This window comes from Charadrius vociferus, unplaced genomic scaffold (genome assembly GCF_000708025.1).
Source record: "Charadrius vociferus isolate BGI_N301 unplaced genomic scaffold, ASM70802v2 scaffold67, whole genome shotgun sequence".
In the NCBI taxonomy this organism is placed as follows: Eukaryota; Metazoa; Chordata; class Aves; order Charadriiformes; family Charadriidae; genus Charadrius; species Charadrius vociferus.
The window spans coordinates 2,421,246-2,448,768 of NW_009649485.1; the positions used below are offsets into that span (position 1 = coordinate 2,421,246).

General features: G+C 37.7%; 1 protein-coding gene across 2 annotated transcripts in view; it reads left to right on the forward strand.

Moving 5' to 3' along the window:
* Nucleotides 1-27,523, forward strand: part of RAF1 (Raf-1 proto-oncogene, serine/threonine kinase) — a 33,969-nt gene that overhangs the window by 3,560 nt on the left and 2,886 nt on the right. The window contains exons 1-15 of one of the 2 annotated variants that reach the window (XM_009889926.1): nucleotides 5,107-5,318; nucleotides 6,191-6,303; nucleotides 7,362-7,464; nucleotides 9,041-9,198; nucleotides 10,162-10,260; nucleotides 11,740-11,893; nucleotides 13,440-13,499; nucleotides 15,324-15,351; nucleotides 15,445-15,572; nucleotides 16,417-16,534; nucleotides 20,070-20,154; nucleotides 21,133-21,309; nucleotides 22,339-22,385; nucleotides 23,861-23,979; nucleotides 26,318-26,449. In XM_009889926.1, the coding sequence (XP_009888228.1) occupies nucleotides 5,112-5,318; nucleotides 6,191-6,303; nucleotides 7,362-7,464; nucleotides 9,041-9,198; nucleotides 10,162-10,260; nucleotides 11,740-11,893; nucleotides 13,440-13,499; nucleotides 15,324-15,351; nucleotides 15,445-15,572; nucleotides 16,417-16,534; nucleotides 20,070-20,154; nucleotides 21,133-21,309; nucleotides 22,339-22,385; nucleotides 23,861-23,979; nucleotides 26,318-26,449 (1,728 nt within the window). In that variant the 5' untranslated portion in view covers nucleotides 5,107-5,111. Of the gene's footprint in view, nucleotides 1-5,102; nucleotides 5,319-6,190; nucleotides 6,304-7,361; nucleotides 7,465-9,040; nucleotides 9,199-10,161; nucleotides 10,261-11,739; nucleotides 11,894-13,439; nucleotides 13,500-15,323; nucleotides 15,352-15,444; nucleotides 15,573-16,416; nucleotides 16,535-20,069; nucleotides 20,155-21,132; nucleotides 21,310-22,338; nucleotides 22,386-23,860; nucleotides 23,980-26,317; nucleotides 26,450-27,523 lie in introns of those variants that run through there. The other variant, XM_009889927.1, reaches the window with a different exon arrangement.

Here is a 27,523-nt window from a genome sequence, read left to right on the forward strand (position 1 = left end):
AGGAAAGGGCAAGGCACCTAAGCACTATACTGAGAGGAGTTTACCTTTGTATTCTGTGAATTTTCAGGCTTCTTCATTACCAGTTCCAGCATTTCTTAGGGAGACAGACTGAAATTTTTAACAGTTCAGACTAACTACTTTTTACTAGTCATGGAAAAAGTTAAAGTGACTTAAAGTATCTTTCGGATATGAATGAACGATATGAGTGTGTGATCCGAGTGAATATGAGTGAATGATCTCTAGGAATGTGTTACTGTCAGATGTGCGCATTGCATAGCTGGTTTGTGCATTTGATTTTAATGCTTGTTCAAATGACTCGTTATCAAAATCTGTAATCTATGCAAAGAGTGCTAATGAAAAGTGCAATCTTGATCACAGTGTGCAGTATGTGCACCTGTGGGAGGTGGAGGAATAGTATATTTTTTATTCTGCTCATGTTGAGTGTTTAATATGAAATGAATCAGTATCAGTTTCCCAGCAGTACTGGATCTACAAAGGGACTGATATACTGTAGTATCTTAAAATATTAATTGAATGCTGCTGTTGCAGTTTTTCAGTTGTAGACAGGCTGTTTGAAGTAATTTTCATGAAAGTGAAGAGTTGCAGGAAGAAAAATTTAAAAAATTTTAGAAAGATGCATGCAAACATTCAGCTGGCAATGGATTATTTGAACATGGCATAAATGTAAATCTAATATCTGGTAATGATTGTTTCAGAAACATGCTTGTAACTTATTTAAAGGGAGAAAAGCTAGTTTTTCTGGAATAGACAAACTAAGAATTATGTGTTTATGAAAGCATTGTGAAATCTCTCCTCCTTTATTTTAAATTAAATTTCTCTTTAGAACATATCAGTTATCTTTTCACTGGGGTGAATTGATGTGGATCTTGGGAGAGTTGGGGGAAAATGAATTTAGTTTCAGTAAAAATGGCTTTCATCAATTACTGGTTGGAGAAAAAGACCCAAAATGAATAAACAAATCAATGCTAGGGCACAGGTTACAGGACGCTGAACTTAAGACATGCACACAGCATAGCCGATCTGTTAAGCTGGCCAGAAGGTGGACGCACTAACCTGCGTCCTGTGAAATAGTATGTCGGTTGTCTTTGGCTGTTGTGCTTGGTTCTGTGTTCACTGTACCAACTAGAAATCGTGTGTATGTGCAATATGATGCTGTGTGATTATATATTTATTTTTTTTATCGGTTCAGAGCTGGTCAAGTAGTTGCCACGCTAATTCTCTTGCCTCGTACCTACGTATGCAGTGAGCTGTTTGAGTTCCAAGTGGATGTTTTTGTATATATTCATACAATTTTTTAAGCTAGCTTTCTTTACACTAGAGGGCAGGGGAAAAGTGTAATGAATTCATAAACTGCTTCTTAAGAAGCAGCTTTTATGACTGTCTCTGTTCTTCCATGATAAGAATTTGGAATAAGAGCAGTGGGTAGGTTTGAGAAGTGAACATGTCCAGTGGCGGCCCATGCGATAGCAGAATTGAAGTATTCTTGACTACACTCTTCCTGGCCTGAGTGAGGAGCTATCGCTGAGGACCTGGAGTTTCCTGTCAACCCACGTGAGGGCTGCAAAAAGTCAGCAGCAGGACAATTGACTACTGCTGTTTCTTCAGCAGGCTCTACCTTACCAACTACATGCTCTTGTACCATGGATGCCAAGAGCAGGTTTAGCAACTTTCATCATGGATTCCCTGTCTCTCCCCAGAAGGCTGCAAATCTCTCTTAAACTTCCCTTTCTTCTCCCCTACCCCTCTACCCTCAGGCCATTTGCAGATTTTTGTCCACTCCAGGCCGGATCTGAGCTGAGCCCTCATCCTCTCCCTTCAATGCTGGCTCCTTCTTGAATTGTGTGAGTAGAACCCATAGCCTTTGCTTTAGGCAGAAAGAAGAGCCAAGGATGGCATGTATTATATTTGCCTGCTGAGGTGAGGAAGCACGTACTTTCAGTTTCTAGAAAAAGAGCTCTAGTAATCTGTGAGCAAACCCAAGCAGCCAGGGAAACAATCATCAGCTGCCAACAAAAAGATGGCGGAAGTGCACTGATAGTGCATGGTGGTAGGCCATCTCTGGAAGAGATGATTATGCCAAACTTGCACAGTCCTGAGAATATTCAGCACTTGCTTGAGGCAAAGGTCTTAGGAAAGAGAAGGATCCAAATGCATAATCAAAGATACAAGTGACATTTGTATTGTACAGAAGGCTGATAGCAGCTGCTGTCTTTATGTTCTTCTGACTGCGTGTACAACCACCTCAAAATGTGTTTTCTATGTTCTTCTCTAGTAGGCTCTTCTCCAGTAGGCAGTAGACCTTTCCTATTTGGTCAAGAGAGCACCATTAAAGCAGGGAACTACCTTTTTTCGTATGAAACTTCACTTTTGTCAAGGTGCAAGTTTGAATTTTTGGTCATGTCCTGTTTCCTCTTGAATTTTTCAGGAAACGTTGGCAGTATGTCAAAATGTTAAATATAAAGGCTGTAGCGTTAGGGTGTTGTCAACTCACATCAGCAGTGGGAATGATGAGGCTGTGATGGTGGCCCTGCTATTCCTTACCTCAACTTACTCAGTAGAGAAATGCAGTTGAGCTCCTATTCTTGTTTTGTCTCATGTATTACCTAGAAGGGTTCAATAAAGTAGGGTTCCCCGCGGCGGGTAAGTTAAGAGGAGGAAAGAGAACAAGCTCTCTGGTTTTCATCTTACCTGTCTTATCTAACAATATGTCCCACTCTGTTTTTATTGTTACCATCTAACTAGTTACTCTTTTAGCTGTCCATATGCATAATACAGTTATGGCAGCTGTACATAACTTCTTTTTCACCTTTCTGATTCCTGATGGTAGGGCAATGCATGTGAATTGCGAGGTTGTTGTAGTTGCTTGTGCATGCTCAACTCAGTTGTATTCCTCAATTTTGTCTTCCCTCCTGCCTCCTCCTTTCAGAATGTCTCTGTGTCTTTCCATTCCTTGTTCCCTTTTTATATAAAATGTAAGACTGTTGTCATTTATGTGCCATAGATTTAAAAAATAAAATGATTCCAAGTATCTAAGTCTCACTAGGTTTCAGTTGGGTATTGAGTTTTAAACCTCGTTTGCATTTAAATATTTTGAACCTTTGAACTACTGGGCCTGCACAACCGGTGGCATTGATGCAGGTATGACAGCGAATGGCAGGAGGGAAGGAGAGGATGTGTACATTGTCATTGTATATGCTGTCAGAGAAAGAAATGTTCACGAACGGACTGAAAAGATCCCCTTGTAGCAGAGAGAGTTAGAGGCCTAGAGCTCTTCTGCTGTAGAGTTTGCATGCGACGGTAGGTGCTTCATATAAACCAAACCTTTCCCTTAAGTTTGTTGTTACGCGTGTCCTGTCTAGATAGTAGTTGGATCTGGGTTTAGGGCCGTAGCAATGTTGAGTACTCCTGAATATAGCTAGGGCTTTTCGGAGTTGTGCTATGAGTAAAACACTCTGAAATTCAAAGTTTATCCTTCTGGGCATCCCAAAATGGACACTGAACACTAGTGGAGATATTTTTCCCATGAGTTCCATTACTTTAGCTCTTCAACTGTAACGAACACCGTCATCTTTTCTGTGACATAAGCATGTGAGTGTTTGGGGTAGGGGGAGTGTGTGCTCTCTATTCTTTTTTTAATGGGTGCTACCCAGAAGAGCATGAAGAAATGAATTGGAGGGTTCGAATAATCTGCACTGAAGGCGGCACAGGACCACGCACAAAATGAGACTTTAATAGAGACTGATTGCTGTTCACTAAAGGAGCATTTGGTATTATATACTGAATTAAATTTTTAGTGGTTTCAAGGGAACAATGTAGGTCTTCCAATGTAAGTCTTTCCTGTGCCACAAGGGGACAGAATTAGGATTGTTTGGAAGACCTTTATTTTGGCATTTCCCGACTGACTTGCTTTTTGACTTTGCAGCTTTAGCATGACTTTGTTTCCCTTTTGTAGAGGTGATCAGGAATATAGGTGGTGTGCACAACCACTGAAGATTAGTTTGGAAATAGTCTACTAGCATGGCTAAAGAATTGCACTCTGGAGTTCTGAACATCAATTTCTCACACATTTATAGAAGGATGCAGTTTTAGAGGGGGGGATAAAGTACTGTGCTTATTTTCACTTTTTTTTTTTGAAAGCTTGGTAATGAATCTGGCTACTTGGAAATTTAGCAAGGAGTACATTTCACTGTTCGAAACTGTTTCAGACTTTGTTTTTGCGTAGTTTTGAATAAGATGCATTTGGAATATAACTTGGATTTCAAGCTACACTGCAGTTGTGATAGCTGGGGAAAAAAAAAATCCACTTGACACATCTTTGTCCCTGAATGTGCAAAAATAGTACTGTGTGCTGATTTGGAAGTGTGCAGGGGGTTGTTTGTGTCCCTGCATTGCGAGAGGTTTATGCTGAAATGTAACTGAGCATAGTGTGTGGGGGTTTTTAGAATTTATTTTTTTTCCTGTTTCATACTATGTAATTTGTGATACTATTAAAACGTTATGTATTTTGTTGTATACAAAGAGCATTAAACTTGCTACATGTCAAAAAACCAAAAACAAACCCATAAACAAACGAACAACCAAACCACCCCCCACAAAAAACAAAGTCCAAAATCACTGATAAAAATAGAATTTTTTCAATTAAAGGTTTTTATTATAATTCCTGTTGGGCCTCTTTTTCTTAATAGTACAGTCTGTGCTAATGCTTGCAGGGCTATTCTTTTGGCTTGCAGCTAGCGTGTAGCCGCCTTTCTGAAGGCCCCTCAGGGCACTGATTGTCTAAATTAACATGGTGCTGTACTGCTCCTGTGACACCGGAGACACAGTGAGAGGAGTTACATATATATTACCGATGATCTTTCTATGTGCAGAAAGTCAAATGCTTTCAAGACTCAGGCTAATTTTGCAGATGTGGGTGAACCGTACCATGTATGTGTAGGTTGATCATGTCACGAGAGGAGGCAGTGCAGTTTTCAGATGCTTCCAAAGAGGCTGTGAGGTCTGTTGTATAAGGAGAAGAGAGTACTGCTTTACAGTGAAGTATATTGTAGTTTTCCCTGATTCTCTCAATTTTTGTTTCTTAGACCGCATCAATGGAGCACATTCAGGGAGCTTGGAAGACTATCAGTAACGGTTTTGGATTCAAGGATTCTGTCTTTGATGGCCCAAACTGTATTTCACCTACTATCGTCCAGCAGTTTGGTTATCAACGCCGAGCATCTGATGACGGCAAAATATCAGATACTTCCAAAACTAGTAATACTATTCGTGTTTTCTTGCCCAACAAGCAGCGCACAGTGGTAAGTCTAGATTACCTTTATGTAAGAAACGTCGTACTGTTCCCGTTGCTAACGCGATGATGCGTATCTGGCAAGAGAAATGCCAAGCTTCATCACTTCGTTAATTCTAGAGGATGTATTTTGAAAGCAGTGTATCTGTATTTTGAGAACCTGTATTTCTCTACCTCAGTGCTGTAGTTTTCCAGTATACACGAGCAAGATACTTTGCTTACATATTTAACATTAAAAGACGGTAGTTTGCTGACCTAATGCCTGTATGAAGTAAAACACGTAGTTGTTTTCTGTCACCATTTTCTTCATGTGGATGCCCACAGTGAAGTATGGTAGTTAAAGCTGAAGTGAAACTTCTTGAGGGTACACTTCTATTAGATTCTTGGAGCTGAGTTTACTAATAATAGTCTTAAACAAAGTTCCCTGAAATAAAAATTAAGCCTTTTTTCTACACTTAAGGTAACTGCATTTGCCTGCATTTCTATGACTTTTACAAGCTACCTGTATAAAATCCTCTTTCACAGAAACTTAGTGGCTGTAAGAAATTGAAAAGTTATAAAATGGCTTCAAAACTTCCTTTGCCCAAGTACACAATAGTTACATATATGGCAGAAAATGTGCCTGCCTGACAGGTTGGCTGAATATGCGGTGAGTTAAATCGGGAGGCGCTGCAGTCTGTTACATCATACAAATAATTTTTATTTACCTATTTATTAAGTTCGAAAGCGAACAGCTGTGCACTTTTACTGGAACTTCTAAAGAAAAGGAGAGAAAAAAAAAATACTCCCCCCCCCCAAAAAAAAACCAACAAACAACCCAAACCCCAAAAACCCCCAACATTCTGCAATCACAGACTAAAATTGTTTTTCCTTTGGTCACAGGTAAATGTGCGAAATGGGATGACCTTGCATGACTGTCTTATGAAGGCACTTAAAGTAAGAGGTCTGCAGCCAGAATGCTGTGCAGTTTTTCGACTTCTTACTGAACCAAAAGGGTAAGAGTCTGGAATGTTGTATGTGAAACTTTCAACTAGAGAGTGTAAAACTTGTGTTTTTAGAATAGCAGCAATAAGCCTTTCTTCCTCTCTCTTGCTAGTTTCTGTTAAAAGTGCAATTTGGTTGTGAAGACTTCCATGTTGCTTTCTTTACACCCCTCTAAGTCAATTCCTTCAGCTTCCTGGGTATTAAAAATTTTAGTTTTGTTTTAAAGCTGGGTATTAAAAATGCTCAAAATCGAGGGGTACGCTCAAGTATCATCTTACAGAGGCTTTTGTCATACTGTAGCTGAAATGATGTGATATGCCTTCATATTTGAGGTGCATTTCTCCTCTGCGTTTGTAGTTGGTAAACTTCAGTGCTAGTGATTCTTAGGCAACTTAAATGAACATCTCTGTGTGCTCAGTTTTAAGGCTCTACATTCCTCTACAACTTCTCAGTGTTTGGATTTCAATCTCACTTCAGATATTCCTTATTTTTTGTAGGACTGGGGATGCTGCTATTAAATACCAAATGATTCTTTTACAAGCTGAGGGAGTGAAGGTATCTCATGGAGTTAATACATTTAACTTCACACCTCGTAAGGCTTGGGCTTAATGCTCTTTTAAGCCTCAGTCATGAGGCAGTCATTTGTGGGTTTACATCTCTATGTAACTGAGTCCATTCTGGGGTCACCGGCAACTTTAGTGCTGAAGCACGTAATACGGCTTTCATGTCACTAAGTCTGTCATTCATAATTTCTTACGTTTTGTTTATAAGGGTATTTCTGTGACTCCATTACAGCTTCTAGGTGTCTTATTTCAAATAATCTATATATCTAAATGACTTACATGTTAAAAAATAAACAGAAAAATAGGTGAATTGTTATGGTTTCAAAGTTGCTTCTAATTTTTTAAGTGAAAGACACTGAAATATAGCTCACTATAAGAGGTTAGCCATGCTTTTTTGTATTTGTTTTCAGTTTACTCAAGAAAACTCACAAAACATAGATCACTGATGAGGCCAGACTTCTTACCTCATAAGTAATTTTGTTGTCCCCGTTTTCTCTTTTTCTCAGAAAAAAAGTGCGTTTGGATTGGAATACAGATGCTGCCTCCTTGATTGGAGAGGAACTGCAAGTGGACTTTCTTGATCATGTTCCACTAACTACACACAATTTTGTAAGCTTTTCCTCGTCTGTATTTTGATGTAAATTTATTAGTTGAACCACATAATAAATCGAAGAATGTTTTAGGCATTAGGTACCTTTTGGCTTTCTAAACAGAGAGGGTATTTCAGAAGTGATGATGTGATTTTTTTCACCCCTGCTCCCCACAAATTAGATTGCAAATTGGTATTTAGCCAATGAAATGCCAGAATTTGCTTTTTGTTCGCTGATTCCTAGGTGTCAGAGACTTTAAAAGCTCACATTATGCCTATTCTTCAAAATCCTTATGATTGCAATTTCAATTTTATATAAATATATATTTCTGTAACTGTCACATTAAGATATCATGTCTTTAAAGCCCAGAACTGGGAGGTAACTTGCATTTTCAGTCTGTGCCTCATCAGTTAAGAACGGCTGGATGAGTTTGGCAGCTTTGTTGGACTGTTGGTAATTGTACTGAACGTACAGGGGTGCTGTCAGTTCTGCGAGGTCAAGCTAATTCTGCCTTGTAATATGAGAGGGTGTTTTCTGGGGGAATGAAAGACTTTAGATTTGTAGTTCCTTCTCAAAAATGGGTTATTTGCTCTGTATAGAGCAAATGAATATTTTTTTGTGTTTGGTTGTTTGCTTTTGGGTTTTTTTGGGTTTTGTTTGTTTGGTTTGGTGTTTTTTTTTTTTTTTACAAAGAGATAATGCCTAGCTCTAATATTTTTACCTTGCATTATTTCATTATCCCTGTGAAGGAACTCTATTCCTATATTCTAGTCTTCTTGTTGTTTTGTCCCAGAAGCACATTGTGCCAAGTGGCAGAACTAAAGGATTGTCATTTACATCCATGAGAAAGGTTAGGATTGATATACAAAAACTAAAAGTAGCTTTGGTTCTACTTTACATTTTTAGAAACCCATAAATAAATTTTCTGCAGTCGGTCACCAGAAAACTAATATTTTTCTCCACATCTGGGAGAAGCTCAAACTTTGAACCTACTGTGGAACCTTCCTCCACAGTATGCTCCGCAGGAAGAAACCCTTTGGTTCATTTTAATCTTTTTTTGTATTTCAGAAGCTTTAAAAAAAATGTTAGATGCCATTTAAAAAAGTAGAATTTCCTTAAACTATTTTATTTACTAAAGAATTTATTTCTTGTGCAAGGGGTCTTGGTTAGTTGTAACCACACAACAAGCATTTCGACTAATAAAATAAATAATGAGGTGGTTCTTTCCAATCTGATCTTCCTTCAGTTTTGGTGATACTAAAAACCCCCAATTCTTGGCCCACCCAACTCTGTCACCTTCCTGAGCACAAAATAGTGCTTTTGAATTTGACAGAATGCTTTTCTTCTTTTTTCTTTCTCTCTCTCTCCCCCCGGCCCAATAATCAGGTAAACAAATGTTTGTAAGCTTTCCAGGTTTCCAGCCAAACTGGAAATACATGCAGGAACACTCAAGTGTGGCTTTAAATTCAGTAGCAGTTTGGGGGCACTGATAACATTTTAACGTGGTATTTATTTGTATCAAGCTCTGAAGATGTTCATCTCAGCTAATGAAGAGAAGTTAGTAGCTTGGATTAATCATTTAACGTGTTTTCTAGGCTCGGAAGACGTTTCTGAAGCTTGCTTTCTGTGACATCTGCCAGAAGTTCCTGCTAAATGGATTTCGGTGTCAGACATGCGGTTATAAATTCCACGAACACTGCAGCACTAAAGTTCCAACCATGTGTGTCGACTGGAGCAATATCAGGCAACTCTTGTAAGGACTCTTCCTTTTTAATAGCAACAGTAATTCTCTGTGACAGACAAGCATTGGTTTTTTTTTAATCTCTTATCACGGAGATAAATTTGGATTGCTGGGAAGTGTAGCCACTTTCATCAATATACAGATCTTGTGTATTGATTTCCTAAACCAGCCAGCCGTGGTTGTCTGTTCCCAGGTGAAGAAGGCCGTTTGCATTAAATGCATTTTGTTCTTGCTGTAAATACTAATATTCTGGGACAAGCACACAAAAATCTTGAATGACCAGGCAGTTGCTCAAAAGCCCTCCGTTTCAACGGAGTAATAGTATTTCTTGTCACATAACACTTTTGTTAGAAGAAAAAAGGTCAGGATTCAGTTGTGTTTTAGCTGTTGGAAGCATGAGCGTTCAGAACTACCACACATTTTCACACCCAGTTGAAAATGCATGGAGTGGTGAGAAAACTGATGAAGGATAATACTTTCCTAATATTGATTAGAAAAAGTTGAAAATCATTGTTAGAAGTAGTCCTTTTATGCAAAAGTGTTAAAACCTACAATTGATTTTGTGTGTGTCTTAGTGATTGTATTTTTTTATAACGAAACTTGGTCATGCAGTTGTGTATTTTCTTCTATTGTCTAGTCATTAAGAGTGTACGACATAGCCTCTTGGTGCTACTTGGGTTTAATAGAACTTAAAAATTTGGTGTTGAATACCCTTTCAGGAAAATCTGAACTCTGATCTAAAAAGATTTGGTTTTTAAGTTTAGAAAGAACTCAAGGAAATTTTCTTTGGGAGTCTGAAGACATAGTTTTTAGTCATACCATACTCGGAGGAAAAAGCTTCTGTAAAGCTAGGAATGTGTTCGTGAAGTTAATTATGCTGGAAAGAAATAGCCCTTTAAATTTTCAGCTTTCAAGAGCATTGTACAGGAGGTAGTGTAGCAGTTGAAATTGTAATTGTTTTTGTTGATATTTCAGATTGTTCCCAAATTCAAATATCAGTGACAGTGGTGTCCCTGCACTACCTCCCTTGACAATGAGACGGATGCGGGAGTCTGTCTCCCGGATACCTGTTAGGTAAGCTAGTATTTCCTGTCGGTTCTGTTTTGGGAAATACAGTTGTTTAAAAACAAAAAAAAACCCCAACCAAACAAAACACCCCCAACTCCTCAAAAATAGAACAATCTTGCAGAAGGTTGGGATAAATGTGCAAGAAGGCAACACCACTTCATCATAGATAGTATGTCGCATCCTTTATTGTTCTTAAATTCAAGCAGAACATTGATTTGAGATTTTATATTTTTAATTTTTAGTCTTAAGACTTCAAGGGAGGGTATTAAAGGTTTTCTGGAGACCTTTGTTTTCCTGCCTAAGAAAATTCAAGGCTCCCTTTGGTATTTTTGTGAATTAATTTATTTTATCTGATCAGGTAGTATACATGTAAGGGTTTGTGACTCGTTTTGCGTGACCCGCATACATAAACAAAAATAATGTTCTAATGTTACGATGACAGATAAGAGTTTAAAGAGAGAACAGCGGAAACTGAAAATACACTCCTCTAAAAGAAAATTCTGAGACCTAAAGAGAACGTTCCTGTAGTTTTGAATGCTAGAATAAAAATTGCTTTCCTTTCAAAGGGGCCCGTCTTCTGATCCTAATTTGTGCCTGTATTCTTTTCCCTGAAATTCTAGAGGCTGAAGAGAGCAGGCCATCTTTTGGTTTTGCTACATCCCTTTGAAAAGTCTTGGCCTATTCAGGAATGAGGCACAGAGCACATAGCTGACTTGCAAATGGTTCTATGCATTTATTTGTTTATTTTAGTGGGAACTGCGTCAGGAATTGATCTTATGTTCACTTTGCCATCTTACTCTGTTTCCAGTGTTGTTGAGCAATGACTCATTAACTTACAGTTTTTTAAGCTTTTTGCGAAGGCTGGCCGATTTCAGTTAAGATACTTGTGTGATTTGGGATAAACAGGGTTTGAGTGACCTTAGCTGTGATTTATAACTACTTGTTGAACTGGGTTTTAGTGTTGGCGTCCTTTTAACTGGTATTGGGTTTCATGACTTCCTTGCTGGCTGTTCTGTGCGAACCATTGAACAGTCTTGCAAACCTTTACAAATTCAGGACTTGGCAGTAAAAGTAGTTCTTAAGCTATACATCTAACAGGCTTGAAGCAGTGCTGTTTTGTTGTTTTTAATTTCACAGACCTTAATTAATCCAGCAGAGCCAATAATTTATGCATATATTAAATGTGATTTGATGGGGATTGAGGTGAACTGTGGCAAATATTATAACAGCAGGAACGGACTTACGTTAAACAGAGTAGATGAATATGTGAACTGACAAGATCTTACTTCAAGTTTTTTAATTTATTTCTGAAGTTAAACTGGGAACAGCTGACCAAATAGTTTGGTTAGTGTGTAAGCGCCAACTTTTTCTGTTCAAGATTCTGTCTATATTGCTGTTGAACAGGTTACATTTAACAGTATTTTTCAATTCCTAGAGGGGGAGAAAATAACCACAACTTTCCCTTTCTCTCTTTTTCCTTCTCAGTTCCCAGCACAGGTATTCTACACCTCATGCCTTCACATTCAACACATCAAATCCTTCCTCTGAGGGCTCCCTTTCCCAAAGACAGCGATCTACATCCACACCAAATGTCCACATGGTCAGCACTACAATGCCTGTAGACAGCCGGATAATTGAGGTAATATTGGTAGGGAGGAAATAGCATAAAGTGAAACTAAAATTGTGACTGGCTATCTAATAGTCACTGGTTGTTTTTTCTTCTTTGCTTTCTGTCATTTACTTACGTGCCTTAGCTGGCTGAGTGATGAAGAATATAGGTGATGCGTTTGCGTAGAAAGTTAATAGTTCATTCTTGCAGCGTTTATCAACTTTGCTGAAGTTCTACATAGATTTTTTGGTGTCTGTAAAGAAGTGGGGGAGCTTAACAATCAAGTTTCTCAGATCTGAAAGGAAAATAAGCCTAGTTTTGCAGAAGAAGTACTTATTAGGCATGTCTGAAAATGTTCTTTTAAACTTAAAAATCTGGGTTTGTTGAGGGGGCTGGTGGTTATTTTAAATGGGACTGCGGGTACTGTAAGTCGGGAGGTAGTTCTCGGAGTTGGAATACTCAAGTGAAAGCTTACTGGCAGTATGTTGTGTGTTACACCTCTACAGAATTGACAGCAATTCTGGGCTCATGTGCTAAAGCCACCTGTATCTGAGAATATTTCCACTGTTACTTGCTTTTATGCACCTTTTTTCTTTTTTTTTTTTTTTCCCCTCTACCTTCGACTGGCAGTAGTGAAAGACAACCATTTGAAGTCAGGCCTGAAGTGGGTTTTTTTGGGTTTTGTTTTGTGTTAACCTTAACAAAATAAGGGAGTGGTGTGCAGGAAACGCTTGCAGAACGAAAGTGCTGAACTGCAGGACTTCAGAGAGCGCTGTTTGTTGTTTTTCTGCTCTGGAACAGTTTAAAAACTCTTTAGGCCAAACAGAAGCCTTTTGAGCGCTGAGTTCACTTGCATCTTCAGCTGGTAGCTTCTATGAAATGTGAAGATTCTCTGAAATGGGCCAGAGACGTTATCTGGACCTTTGGTGAAATTGAAGAACAGTGCACTGCAGCCCCGTGAGGCTTTTTGGGTTAGAAGCTTTGCGTCAGCTGGGTTTTATGGGAAAAGGTGCCCTCCCTTTCTCTTGGTTTTCTTAGTCTTACAGCCTTTTTTACTGCTTCAGAAGCCTGGCTGACCATCTTTTATGGCACGAAAAGTACTGAAGCACTCAAGAAAGAGAATAGGAATTATTAAACTTTGTAGCATGATGAGCCTTTAAGGAGACGTTACTTTCTCTATCCTTTATGTATAGCGGCAAAGACAGAAATGCTTTCTATTCTGGCTCTTCATAATATCATAGGGACTGAATACAAATAGCTGTCATGTCCTAAAGGTAATAGCTGCTTCTCCAAAAGGCTTAAAAAAAAAAAGTTTAGAAAAACCCACACCGCAAAATAAGGTAGTGGAGACCACCTAGTATGACATGAAACACCACCTTAATAAAGTGGTTTACCAAAGGAGGATACTAGTGAACTTTTGGGTTTGAACAGCAATACTTAGAAGTTTTTCTGCACTTAATGATCATGTATCAAACAAATTAGGTTACTTTTTCTTTCATTTATCCTAAGATTTAATTTTTTTTTTTTTTTACACTTCCTCTGTTCTTTTCTTTTATCTCTTACCGTCTTGGCCTAGAATAACAGCCTGAATGCTTCTCCCAGTTCCTGGTGCAGACGATTTTGTTTGAGGGGAAGAGTAGGTATTTTCTTGGTGCCTTTTGTTTTCTTGTGATTAACAGGATTGCTGTAACTTGTAAGCCATGGCAGTGTCCACATGAAATGTTTAATCTGGACTTGATTTGATGAAAATCTCTATGGCATGTTTATACTTAAATATTGAGGATGCTAATGGGACGAGGCAAATTGATAGAAGAGCTTCATTTTTAGTTTAGCTGGATGAATGAAACTCGGTGTGAATTTGAATAGGCTCGGATTAGAGATGCATTTGATCACACAGTTTTTAAAGTAAAACCTTCTCAAACACATCTATTGGTGTGGCTTTTTTCCTCTGGAAACTATTTTGTTGAATATAACTATACAAAGCCCTTAGATTAAGAACATGACATACTATTTTTATTTCACATCAAAGTAAAGGTGACAGACTACAGCACTGCGTATGGTATTTGTGTTGTAAGAACAACTCTAAAGAACGCTGGGTTTGGTTCATTTGCTGTGGGATTAATAAGCAAAAAAAGAAAACATTCACATCGGGGTTGAAGTTCAAAAATACCCTTCTCTTTAATAAGAATTATGTATATATAAGTATGAGAACAATTTAAAATTATTTAATTATCCTTTGCCAGCTTACTTGAAAGCAGTTACATTCTCAGGCTGATACACAAAACGCATCACTTGTTACTAATTCAGATTTTTATTGTCCTCAAAATGGATGAACGTAGTAACTTGCAAGAGTTCTTCATTGGTAGTTTATGCAGATTTTAATCCACTCAGGCGCAGAGTTGAAGTACTCTGCGAGAATACTGTATATAGAGTCAAGCCTGGGAGAATGCAACTATCTAGCTAAAATGATGTATTTCATAAAAGAATCCTTACTAAGGATAATCTGAGTTAATTTGAAAACTGTATGGTGGAATGTAGGCTTGTTCTGTCCTCTTATGAAATCTGACATTTATTATTCTACTAATTAGTTAGAAAGTTTGAATTGACTTCTATTAACTTTGACAGTATTTAACATTTCTGTAGTGCATGTTCTTGCTTTGTACTTATACAGTACCTGGATATTTTACCTTTCCTGTATGTACTTTGGGATAATACATAGCAGGTGAGAAAAGTTGTGAAGTTATGTTTGTCAGAGCTTAGTTTATCTTGTGCATGGCTGTAGAATTGTGTTGTAAAGTGCCTGTGGCATGAGGTGAGAGTTGTTGCACTGTACCAACTAGTGAACTGTGTAAGAACGTGCTTTTCAAATATCAGCAAACTTTAATCTGTGGAAAAATGTTTTGCAAATTAGATGGTTTTGTATTAGGGCACAAGACGTAGCCTTTTGAGTTGAAATACTATGGTAGAGATATTTCAAAATGTGTATTTTTGACTTGGAATATTTTAGGGGCTTTCAAAGTTTTCCTACTTGTAAGCCAAAACCTTTTTGAGAACTTGTCCCCTAGGGATACAGGACTATCACAGGAGCTATGTTCAGATCTGGAACACAAGCATGTACAAAAATCCAGTGGTGGGAATGCAGACAGTATTTCTGGTGTTTCTTCTTGTTCTGTGTCTCTTTTATTTTTTTCTTTTCTTTTCTCTTTTTTTGGTAGTAATACCTTTTCATATGCTGTGGATATTTTTAATGTTTTGTAAGAATTCACAAATTGCATGTTTTTTAGCACATAGGATTCCTGTAACTAGGAAGTAACCAAGCTGTGATATTTTGGAGGGTGTTGGTCAATACTGTATCACACTTGACCAAAACTGTCAGGAATGATTTCAACGCTATTCCTGCTTGTTCCTTTACGTGTTCTCATATATTTATTAACTTTATTATCCGTCTCCTCTGTTTTAGGATGCAATTCGAAGCCATAGTGAATCAGGTATGGTTTACAAAAATGAAATAATATTATATATTATTTTGTGTTTATTTTCTGGTTCATAATTTTTTTTGTGTGTTTCTCTTTATATTTAAGCTTCACCCTCTGCTCTGTCTGGAAGTCCTAACAATATGAGCCCCACTGGCTGGTCTCAACCCAAAACCCCAGTCCCAGCCCAAAGAGAGAGAGCCCCTGGATCCAATACACAAGAAAAAAACAAAATTGTAAGTATGGTAATATTTGATGGTTTTAGGTTTTTTTTAAATATATTAAGCCAAGTTGGGAGTAGTGGTGCGTTGGGATAAATTTCTGTACATAAAAGGCAATACAAGCTGGCGGTAACCTTGCATTGCTTTGCACTGTCTGTATATAATAGGAGTATAATTTTGAGTGACTTGGGAAAGATAGCAGTATTGTCTTGTGTTATAAATACCCAGAACAAAGTGTTTTGGAGTGAAAATTAATTTCAGATAGTATTGTGAAATTATTTTTCAGTACAAGCGTCGGAGAAAGAAAAGTTAGAATAATAATGAATAATATCTCAAATTTTTTGAAGGCTTATAAGATTTTAAAGATGAAAGTACAGTTGCTTAGTGGGAGACTTAATCACAGACATTTGAGACTTCTGCTCTCAACTTTTTGTTTTATTCCTTTTAAATATGTAAAGGAGTTCTTGAATTTTAATATTGTAATTTTGAAAAAGACAGTAAATTTCTTAAGTATTTCAGATGTCTTTTAAATAGTTAATTATAAAATATTTGTTCCTTTTAAGATCTAAGATCAGGGTTTAAGTTTGTAGTGCAGAACTTAATGGTAGCTTTTTCAGCAGTTAAAGCCATCCAAAAAAATGTTTTGTTCTTTTTTTTTTCTTGTAAAAAAAGCCAAACAACAACCCACCACCCCTCACAAATTGAGGAGAAAAACAAAAGTCAAAACTGCAGGACAAAACCCTCAAAGTTTCACTGCATCTTAAACTTGGATGAAGGAAGTTATTTCATTCTTGGTGTGTATATATATAATATATTTGATTAAATACTTAGAGTAAAGCCATGTCAATTTTTGTTCCAGAGGCCTCGTGGACAGAGAGATTCCAGTTATTACTGGGAAATAGAAGCGAGTGAAGTCATGCTTTCTACCAGAATAGGGTCAGGTTCTTTTGGAACGGTTTACAAAGGCAAATGGCATGGTAAGTTCTTGATAAGTGTTACTGTCTTCTCAAAATGTTGATGCTGTAGGAGAGCAATCCAGAAAAAGGTAAAATCATTTTAACGGTGCTGTGTGCTTATCTGTCACCAAAGGTACTAGGTAAGAAATATTAATTTCCTAATATTAGCAGTGGGCAAAGTAAGGCAAAGAACAGGCATCAAAATCCAAACCTTGCAACTGCCACCTACGTGTTCATTATATTGGAACCAACATTGCTTTCTTTGTTACTATGTTCTAGAACAGCTTGTTTTCTGAAAACATTTCCCTTTCCAGTAGCAGGATTGAATTAGCAGGGAAATGTCACAGCCTGATGTTAAATTATATTGACCTTTTTTTGTAATACCTCTGTGGTTTAATTAGCATACTTATATTCAAGGTGGCAGGGAAAGGAAATAAGCACAAATTGCTTTTACTGTGGAGTTTTTCTAAGGAAAAAATGGTTGATGTGAGAGCTTATGATATAAAGTTAGCTGGAACACTTTGAAAAGAGGCACACCGCAGAACTACAGCATTAGTTTCCAAATTCAGGGCTTGTGAAGCACACACAAAAACCCCTCCAGGCCCTAATTTAAACAGCGTTATTGTTATAAAATAAGCTGAGAAAAAAAAATAAAAATCTGGAAACTTGTTTTCCACCCTCTGTTTTTGAAGAATAAATACTTGCATGTCTTAATGCCCAAATATTGTCAACATCGGTGGAAGGCCTATTCTCATGCTAAAAGTAATAGTCATGAACAGTTAAACTGATTTTCATTATGTAAGTGAAATGGAACACAGAAGTGAAGAGGGAAAACGGATTAAGTAAGATTTCACTAACAAGGTAATAAATGTGAATTTCTTGTTAATATGCTTGAATTTCATGTTAATAAATACTCTCCTTGTATCAAGAAATCTGGTTCTTCCTATGTTGGACAGGAATTGCACTGAGCTACATGTTTACAAAGAACCTTCAGTTGTGTGCACAAGGCGGCTGTATAGCTGTCACCTAACTCGATACCAGTAAGATTCAGTATCTTCTTTGTGGTAATGATGTATAGTTCTCCTGATTTCTCGGGAAGGTCAAAGTTAAATTACTGAAAATTGCAAAACTTAAGCAGAAATTGCAGATGAAGTAGGAGGTGTTGGGTTTCCAAGCGTGCCCAGCTATGAAGGGCTGTTTGCAGTGAACCTTTGTAGAGCACCTGTGGAAGACTGTGCACAACTGTGTGCAAACCGTAGTAGGTTTCCAATAAGCCTCCCTGATTTAGTCTTCCCGAATAAACATGAAGTGTCAAGGACAGTCTTGTTCTGCGGAGTGCGTGCCTCATTGAACAGGTATCGTGCACTTCCATATTTTTCCAGATTGTTCTGATGGTTAAGTACTAATTTTCATATTTGCACCGCTTCTGTTACAGACCCCATTTGGATCCCGTAGTGTCCTGTAGCATGCTTCTAAATTTAAAAGGCGGAAAGAGAACCAAGGCAGTTTAAATTGGTTGGAAGACTACCTATCATAAACACTCACATTTCCCCTTTGACCCTGGTAATCAGTTCTAGGGTTTTGGTGGTTGGGGGGTGGCGGAAGCTGATTTGTCTTCAGTTTGCTGCTAAACAAAACAAGTGCTATTGTGTATTTGTTTCTGTAGAGAAAACTGCTCTGGAAATGCCATCAAGCCTAAAAAAAAGTGTGGCACCTGATTCAGTAAGAACAGTGTAAGGTCAAAACCATCTTTTCATCTGTGAAGCAAGGATCATAATGGAGAATATCTTGAAAAAAAATCTGTAATGGGTGGATGCTGCATCCTTGCCTTGTCTTGGCATAGCTCATAGCGATATACGTCAAGTATTGGTAGACCATCTGTTGGTCTCGCATTGTACATCAACAGGAGTTGCAGCAGAAACTGGCTGCTTCAAAGCCTGTGGGTTTGGTAGTCGTAGTCTTTGTACCAGTTACGTTCTCCTGTTTTGGTCTGCGAGCAGAGAGTTCTCTTAAGTTATAGAACATTATGTATACTGGGAATGCAAGATGGTTCTCTTTATGAAGATGCTAGAAGATGAAATACGAAGTATATTGCATTTACTGAAATTAAAGGGAGAAGATATAAATGTATAATAATGTGTTCAATATTTGTGCGTCTTTGTGGCTTCAAATTATACGGCATATTAAGCAACAATTAAGTAACTCCAGTGGGAGATACTGCAGCTCACTCAGGGTACTCTGACACTTTCAAGTACCAGTTGCGTATCCTTCCCATGCTTTGCTGGCAACATTTTTTGTTAATTGAGCAGTTAGTATTCCTGATGTATTCAATTAATCGTTATATTCCAGAGACATGCTAATGTACATTTCACATATATCTTGGAAAAGGGACCATATTAAGGAGAAAATAATCAGTGATTGCGGTAGCAGAGAAAACTGTCACTTGGGATTTTTTCTTACTGTAGGCAGTGATTCTCTAATGCTAAGTGGCAGCAACCTTTAGACTACGGGATAAGCCCGTGTTGGAGTATAGCACCTCAAATCTTTTTCCTGCATGTGGACTAAGATTGAAGTTTCGGTTTTCCTAAGCTGCTTTTACCTTCCTGTGACAGTGTCAAGGCAAGTTTATCCTTCTCTTGAATTCTAAAATGCTGTCCATCTGTAGTTAAAACGACCGTGATGCTTAATTTCTTTCACTGAGGAATCGGCGGGTCTTGCTGTTTAGTGCTTTTACAACTTCATTCTCTGGAAACAGTCTCTAAACAGATAGCACTGGATCATCATGTATTCCTCTCTTACTATCCTTTAACAGGTACTGAAATTTAAAGCAAGCACGGACACTGAAAGCAATTCAAATGAAGCTTTTAAGTAAAATTTTATAACACATCAGCTTAAAGAACAGAATCTGCTATTCCTGGACAGATTTATCCCTCCCATTCTTGAAATTTAGCAGTATTTAAACCTAGAAAAATTGTTTTTTAAATAAAGTTTATATTAAAAAAGGATGTGTGTGTATATACATATATATATAGGTTTTTAATATGTATAAAAAAATTAATACGTAAACTTAATTATAGAAAATACAAAGATGTATATATATATGTGTGCTAAAGCTGGATAGAAAAGGGCAAGCGATGAAACTTTGGCTACGGTTTGGAAGCCAAGAGACTCTGATGTGACTGTGCTTGAAATAACGTGCTGAGAATGCAGCTACACTAGAAGACCTTCCCTTTCAATGACGACTTGAGATTTTTAGTAGCTTCATATCCTTCAAAAAGCGTAAATGTAGCTCTAGCCAGCCATAGCTGTCACAAAATAGAAGGGAAGCATGTGAACAATTAATGACTTTTTTCATTAGACTGAAGTTCTGGTAAATGAGTTGCTTGACACTGCAGAAGTTTATATGTCCGCAGGAAAATCTTCACCTGTGTGCAAATTAGTAGAGGTGTACTGTGCACAAATTAGGAATTTTAAGTATACTGTATATTAATGTTATTTTGGAAGAAAAAAAAAAAAGCTGCCTTTTTAGTAACACTTATGGTAAATGTATTTTCAGGGGATGTAGCAGTGAAGATACTAAAGGTTGTAGATCCAACCCCAGAACAGTTCCAGGCTTTTAGAAATGAAGTGGCTGTATTAAGGTGAGTTGGTAGTTTCATTGCTCAGTTCTGTTATTCCAAGGCACTGTATGTGACTGCAACTCCTCCTTTAAGCCGTCTTGCCCAATATTCAATGTTTTATAGACACAAAAGCAGATCTCCAGAGAAGAAGAAAAAGAGAGTGTATAGTGGTACTTCTGAATGGTGTTGTGGAGCTGGGAGACGGCAGTCATAATTCAGAGTATTTCAGTGGTTCTTCACTATTTCTGAAAGTTGTCTTTTCAAATAAATAATACTAACATCCATAATTGTTCAGGTCACATTTGGCATGCAGTAAAAGGTGAGGATTAATACATTCTCACATAATTCTCATCACGGGACAGAATACTTGAACCGTACCTTTCAAAATTGCAGCATATTTCCTTTTCTTTAATAAACAAAAGTATGCTCTGATCTGCATAACCGTTTTCTGTGTTGAAATAATGTTTTTGTAGTGTCCAACTAACTACCTGTAATGTTAATCCTGAAACTGAAATAGTTAGAGTACTCGAAGAACTGTCCTCTTATCTGTTCATTGCTTCACAGTTTCCTATTGGGATTCAGGCTTCTCTCTAATGTTAGCTTTTTGCAGCTGTCAGCGTGATTTCTGTTATTCCATTTTTCTAATACTATTTGAGAGTGTGAATATTGGTTACCAATTTCAAAACCCTTGAATTTTCATGACATCTTTTCTTAAAGGGTGATTTTTAAATAACTTCCTTGGAACTAAAACTAAGTATTTTGACTAAAAAGCTGAAAACCAGCTGATTTTATTTAAAAATTGGCAACTGTGGCATATTTTTATTATTTTTAAAACCAAACCTTCCACACACATCCACTTAGCAAAAATTTTGCGGGGAACTCATGCTTTTGGATTCAAAAGCTGAAATATGTTCCTTCAGCCAGGAATGAGCTTTTTAAAAGAACTTGAGAACATTTTTGTTAAAGATCCTAATTTCTTTCTCTGCTACTTTCTATTAGGAAGACTCGGCATGTTAATATTTTGCTCTTCATGGGCTACATGACTAAAGATAATCTGGCCATTGTTACACAGTGGTGTGAAGGCAGCAGTCTGTATAAACACCTGCACGTTCAAGAGACCAAGTTCCAAATGTTCCAGCTCATTGATATCGCTCGGCAGACGGCACAGGGAATGGAGTGAGTAGGATAAACGGTGTTGACTATTTTCCCTCTTGGAATGGTGTTTCCCTTCTCTTCCCCAAACCCTGATATGCGGAGTTACTGTGCTAAAATAGAAAGAGGTCCAAATGGTATAGCAAGGAAAGATTTTGTGCAGCCTTAGTTCAGCACTGTTGTATGCATTCTTCCTTTCATTTAGGATTTCTTTTACCGTGGATTCTTGCCTCAGTTCATGTTAGACCACTAGGCACTTAACAGTCAGCTTTTCTGTGTTTTATCTTCTTTTGTAGCTTGAGGTCTTCCTGTAATGCACGAGATGAGATCCTACTGTAAACGTAGAATTAACTTTTTTTTTCTCCTTCCCTGCGTTACTTGCTTTAACACTGCAGTGTTTGGCAAACACTAATTTATACTCATGGGACTTCTGTGGCACAAGGGGATGGCTGTTCCTATTCTACAGCTACAGGACTCACACGGAGATAGATTTTGGAAGCATTCTCCAGATGTCTGAGCTGATACAGTACCACCTCACTTCTCTTTCAGAACATGTTATAATGTTCATAACGTAGCAGATGCTGACATTGGCTGGCGTTGTCAGTGCTCATCCGTTCTGTAGATCAGGACCCACGTTTCCAGTCGGACACCCATAAAACTGGGAACACACATTGTGACCGCGAAGTAAAGCAGTTAGTAAATGGTAAACCTTAGCACAGCATACAAATTTCATGTAGGTGAGGAGGGCACCCGGTTTTCTAGGGCATTTATACAGTTACATCATAACGATGTCAGAGATTTATGACCTTAGCGATGCCTGAGATGTATTTACTGCGTTGCTTCCGCTTTCTGTAGCGCATAAGGCAGTAGTCTCAGCTAGCGCTTGCTACGTTTTTCTTTTCCTTAAGTAGAGCATCCTGTAAATGGACTAAAGCAAGAGCTCTGTGAAATGGTTGAGTGTGTAATAAACTAACAGTGTCTACCAGTAAACGGAAAGGCTGAGTTGATGCGGACAGCCTTCATAACGGCACTTTCCTGCTTTTTCTTTCACAGCTATTTACATGCAAAGAATATCATCCACAGAGACATGAAATCCAATAGTATCCTTTCCCAACTGAATCATATTTCCTTTCATGTGAGAGTGATTTGTTGTCAGTATGGAGCTCTGGGGGGTTGAAATAGCTGTTTCAAATGTGTATAACTAATGAGTAGTTCCTGTTGATGAGTAAGAAGTTACTTTTTAGCAAGGACTTTCGTAGAAGGTTGCGTGCTTGCTTACCGAACTCTGGTGATAAAGATGGAAAAAGATGGGCAACAACTGTGCTCCAAAAGCATCTTCTCTTACTTAAATGGTGTTTATGCAATCCTCTGTTACCCACGTGCTGTACTGGAGAGAAGCTGCACTCCTTATTTGATGGGAGATGTGTGTGTGTGTGCACGTGTGGGCTTTTTATGGTTTCCCATCTATTCGTAATAAATTTAAAACACCTTCACATGACTGGCAGAAACAAAGCCAAAAATCTTACTTTAAACTCAAGAGAAGGCAACCTTTTACCACTATATTTCTTGCAAAAATATAAATTTAGTAATCAATATGGAGTACAAATGTCATGAATTGATGTCTTTCACCTTTGAAAATGCCTGCCTTCCAAATTGCCAAGAAGAGCATCCATTAAGCAGCATAAATTGTAACTGCCTTTCATAAAATGTGAACAGAGTGTTTTGCAAATGTCATCGTAAAAAATATGCCAAATTCAGTAGTTCCATAATGTAAGGAGATTCCCATTTTCAGCTAAGCTGGTAAAGCTTTACTACATAGGAGGTCAGAAGTTTAAGATTCCTGGTAATGATAACCATTTTTGTGAACTAAACTAACTCTTCTCATGACATGGAAATGAGAACTAGGAGTCTGTCATGTTTATATCGCTGAATCGTCTTTTTGAACTTAAAACATTCTTAAGTGAAATTGTAAAATGATATCTTCTTAAAATAAAGCCAACAATAAGTGCTAGTTATCAATCTGAACAGACAAACATTTTAAGTAGATAGATCACAAATAGTACAGTTAAAATCATTAAATCATAGTTAAATCTCAGGAGATCTGCCAGAGAGCTTTATGTAAATAGATTTTACTTTGATATTTGTTATCAACAAATATTTTGATACTTGTTTATACTTGTAATTGTTTTTTCTTAGTTTTCTTTTTTGAGTTGTGATGACTTCTATGTTGTTTCCCTGTGTGTCTCTTGACACCAGTTACTGAATTACCTGCAGTCATCGACGTTAATTAACACAGTTGATTTCTGTCCTAACTCACCATAAAGACAGATGTACAAATAACACTGAAACACCTGGTCTTGTTTAGTCTTAAATGTTAACTCCATAAATATGGATGCTGTAAAATTACTTTTCCTCTGTTTAAGATACAACTCTTAACAGGTTTAAAAAAAAGTCAGCAATATTCTTGGATAGTTGGCTCACGTGTGTGATGACCCAATCAGACACTTTGCAATCATGTCAAAGTTTACAATTGTTTCCTGAAATTTTCTGTAGAATTTCTTTAACAGATGTTTAGATATATTTCTTCATGAAGGCCTCACCGTGAAAATAGGAGACTTTGGTCTGGCAACTGTAAAATCCAGGTGGAGTGGATCTCAACAGGTGGAACAGCCCACTGGCTCAATCTTGTGGATGGTGAGCAAAACGTTGCGCTGCTTTTAAATCGCTGGCTTTCATTCCGGCCATGGATGGTCTGTTAGTCGAACGCTGTCTTAAAGCGTTAAACCGAAATGAGTCAACGTATGCTTTTAGTACTGTGTAGACTTTTATTCCTGTTGTAGGACAAGTTAAAATTGAAGAACGGAGTTCTGGAGTGCTTAATTGTCCGAAGTAGACACTGTTCACCTAAGGATTCCCCTTTTGATTTTTGAAGTTATTTTCAATATTTAGGAGAGAGACAGGGCTGTCGGTGGAATTGCAAGGAGCTGTTCTGAGGGAAGAGGAGAGCCTTTCCCCTAACGGGCTTGTCTCACTGGAGAGCAGGCTTTAATCTGCTTAACGGTGGCTTTGCGGGGTCGCTGAGACGCTGTCTCTCCCTCCGTTCTTCATCGTGGCCTCTTCTCCCCCTGCTCGGCACTTGGCAACATCCCTTCTCACACACACCTGCTGCTGGCACATGCGGCAGCTTCGGCAGGTGACTGGGAAAGGACAGGGAGCGCTTCTTGAAGCGTGGACAGGAGCGCGACTCATCTTTGGTGCTGCGGTAAGAGGTTTGCTACAGAGCAAGGTACCGCTGTTGGGTGCGCTGCTGCTCCTTGTCCTGCACCAGGTCGTTGCTGCGGGTTTGGAGGCAGCCCAGAACCTAGCAGGGGGATGTCAGGTTACGCACTGAAGTTCTCGAGTTCTCCTGGAATGTTTACGGAGTTTCTTTAGGAAGTGTTACTGAAAGTCATCGTCTGAGAGGATGATCCCAACAATTGCCTTTATGGTTTAACTTCTGGCAGAACTTAAAAGGCAGTTCCACAATTTTCCTTCCAAAAATCATCAGGAGAAAACCTATTTAGTAACTTTTCAAATGTGTGAATTCAACAGAATAACTAGAAAAAGTGGAACAGTGCCTGTTACCAGGTTAAAAAGCATCATTAAAATTATGCAAGAATGTCTTATTTAGCACTCATATTAAATAGAATATTTTGCTGAAGTTTCACTTGCGCCATTTTTGTTAATACTGTGCAGTTTACCGAAATTTAGCATGTAGACTGAGCAATATTTTTCTAGCTCCCAGGGCAGGGCACGTAGCAGCACTTGTGGGGTGTACTTTGGGGAAGCGTAACCAAATAAAAATTACTTGCTGAATGCCACATCTTAGTACATTTTAAATCTTTGGATATTTAGCACTGAATGAGCTGCAGGTGTTGCTTGAAACAGGTTTTCCATTTAAAAACTTATTCTTTATTGCTGGGCTTGCCGCCTTCATTCTTACTTAAGCATTTGTATTTTGAGACAATTCAGGAAGTGTTCATTCAGATTATCGGGACGTTTGGCCAACATTTGTTTGTGACTTATAAAATACACACATCACCTGAAACAAAGTTACAAAACCAGAAACAGTTTTTTCTTAAAAAAAAAAAAGACAAAGAAGAAGTCAAAGCTTTTTACAGCTTTCTTCAAAGGATTTTAAAACTAACTTAGCTAATAGTATGCTTACATATGGGAAACGGATCTTAGAAAAAACCCTGCATTTTTGCTCTTTGCAGTTTTTTCCATTTTAATCATTTATAGACCATCTTTGCTGAGTTGTCATTACGTAGAAGGGGAGGCTGATTCTGTTTCCTTGAAAGTTGATATAATCTCTTACTGAGTTTTTATTGTACTTTAACTAGTACTTTGCTCAGTGATTCTGAGGGACTTGTAGAGGAAAAAAAAATCTCAATCAACAGGACAGATATTTTGATGGTTTATATCTTGTTTTATTAAATCATTCAACATTGTTTCTTCTAAGTTCTTTAACTTCATAATTTTGCTTTGTTTTGCAAAGATTCAAGAATGCTTTTGCCTTTCTTCCCCCATCTTCAATACATGCTATTTTGTATTTGGCCTTTGCATTTCATGTAAATGTTTTGGTATCAATTTTACAAGAGAGTGAGTCTATATTAGAACTTTATATTTTCCCCCTTCCTGTTTAAGAACTGATGGTGAGAGACTCAGTTGTATGTAAGATGTGACAAAAATCAATATATATTGCAAATTGGTAAAATGCTTGTTGAGTTAAAGCATTGCTTTTTTGTTTACTTGCAATTGTATTGATTTTTTTTATTTTTTTTTTTCCATACAATGCAGAGTAGCACTGCCTGAGCTTTTTCCAGAGCCTTAGGGAAAAATAACCAAAAGTTTTGAGGTGTCCATTGTTCACTAATTTTTGGTTGAGCTCACACTCTCTGCTTTCCAAACATTTTCCCCTTTTCTTGTCCTTTCTGTTTCGAAGTTCTGTTAATATTGCTCATCACTTGTTTCTTTTTTCCTCCTCCTCCAGGCACCAGAAGTGATACGGATGCAGGATAGTAACCCGTTTAGTTTTCAGTCAGATGTCTACTCCTATGGAATAGTACTATATGAACTAATGACAGGAGAGCTGCCATACTCCCACATAAACAACCGAGATCAGGTACGGAACATTCTTTAGAACACTGCACTTCATTTCTGGGCATAGTACATTTTTTGTGGTCCTCAAGAAATGTAATATAAAGACAAGAGCAAAACAAGAATCGAAATGTTGTTTGCGACATGATTTGTTTCAGCAGTTAACCTGTGTAATTGAAGGTTTACTTAAATAGTGACAGTTACTCAAACGAAAAAGAATTCCTTTTTCATAAACATTTTAAGTGCCCTGTTAATTTTTTCATGGGTTAAAGCTTTTGCCACATCAGTAAAATCTTGGGTTGTTATATCTTTGCAGTTTGGTTATGTGAAATTTCCTTTTTGATGTTAAATGTGCTGTTCTACATCAGCAAGTGTGGATTCTGTGCTTTTTACTAAGTGGGGAGAAAAAAGCGCAACTATTGTCAAACCTTTTAGTACTGAATGTTAGTTTGTGGGGTTTAGTCTTTACTAAGGTGTAATCTTACCTAGTCAGTTAACCAATAGTTATAAAGCACACGAAGGCCGGAAACCTCAGCTGCTTTTTCTGGCGTAGCAGGTGTGGAGCTAACTCATTCTCATTCTGCAGGGCACGAACTTAAGACTGCTAGACCTCTCTGACCTCTGGTTTGCTGATCCTTAGTTGTGGGTTGTGTTTCTTGTTGGTTGTTGGGTTTTTTGTTTTTTTTTTTTTTAAATTAAGATCTAACGACGAGGAGTGTACGTGTATGGGATGAACTATTCAATTTTAGCCCCTGTTAAGTAGTCTGTATTCCAAGTAGAAGAGGCCAGTTCTATTTAGGAAGTTTTTCTTACTTTTTAAGGTTGTCTACAAATTTGGATATTGGAGTATGTTTTAATTCATGATATTGGAATTCTATGCAAGCTTTAATAATCATTACTGTCACAAAACATGCCACACTTGCCCCCCCAAGGAAGTTTTCCAGGAAGGGATAGAGTATTTCCTGGCAAACAACACTAAGACCTTATTTTAGCAGCATTATATTTACCTTTTTTTTTTTTCTGAGACAATATTAGTGTAAAAAGAAAATAGCGCAGTTGGTTCTGTACGCTCCCCCTCATAGAACCTTCAAACAAAGTC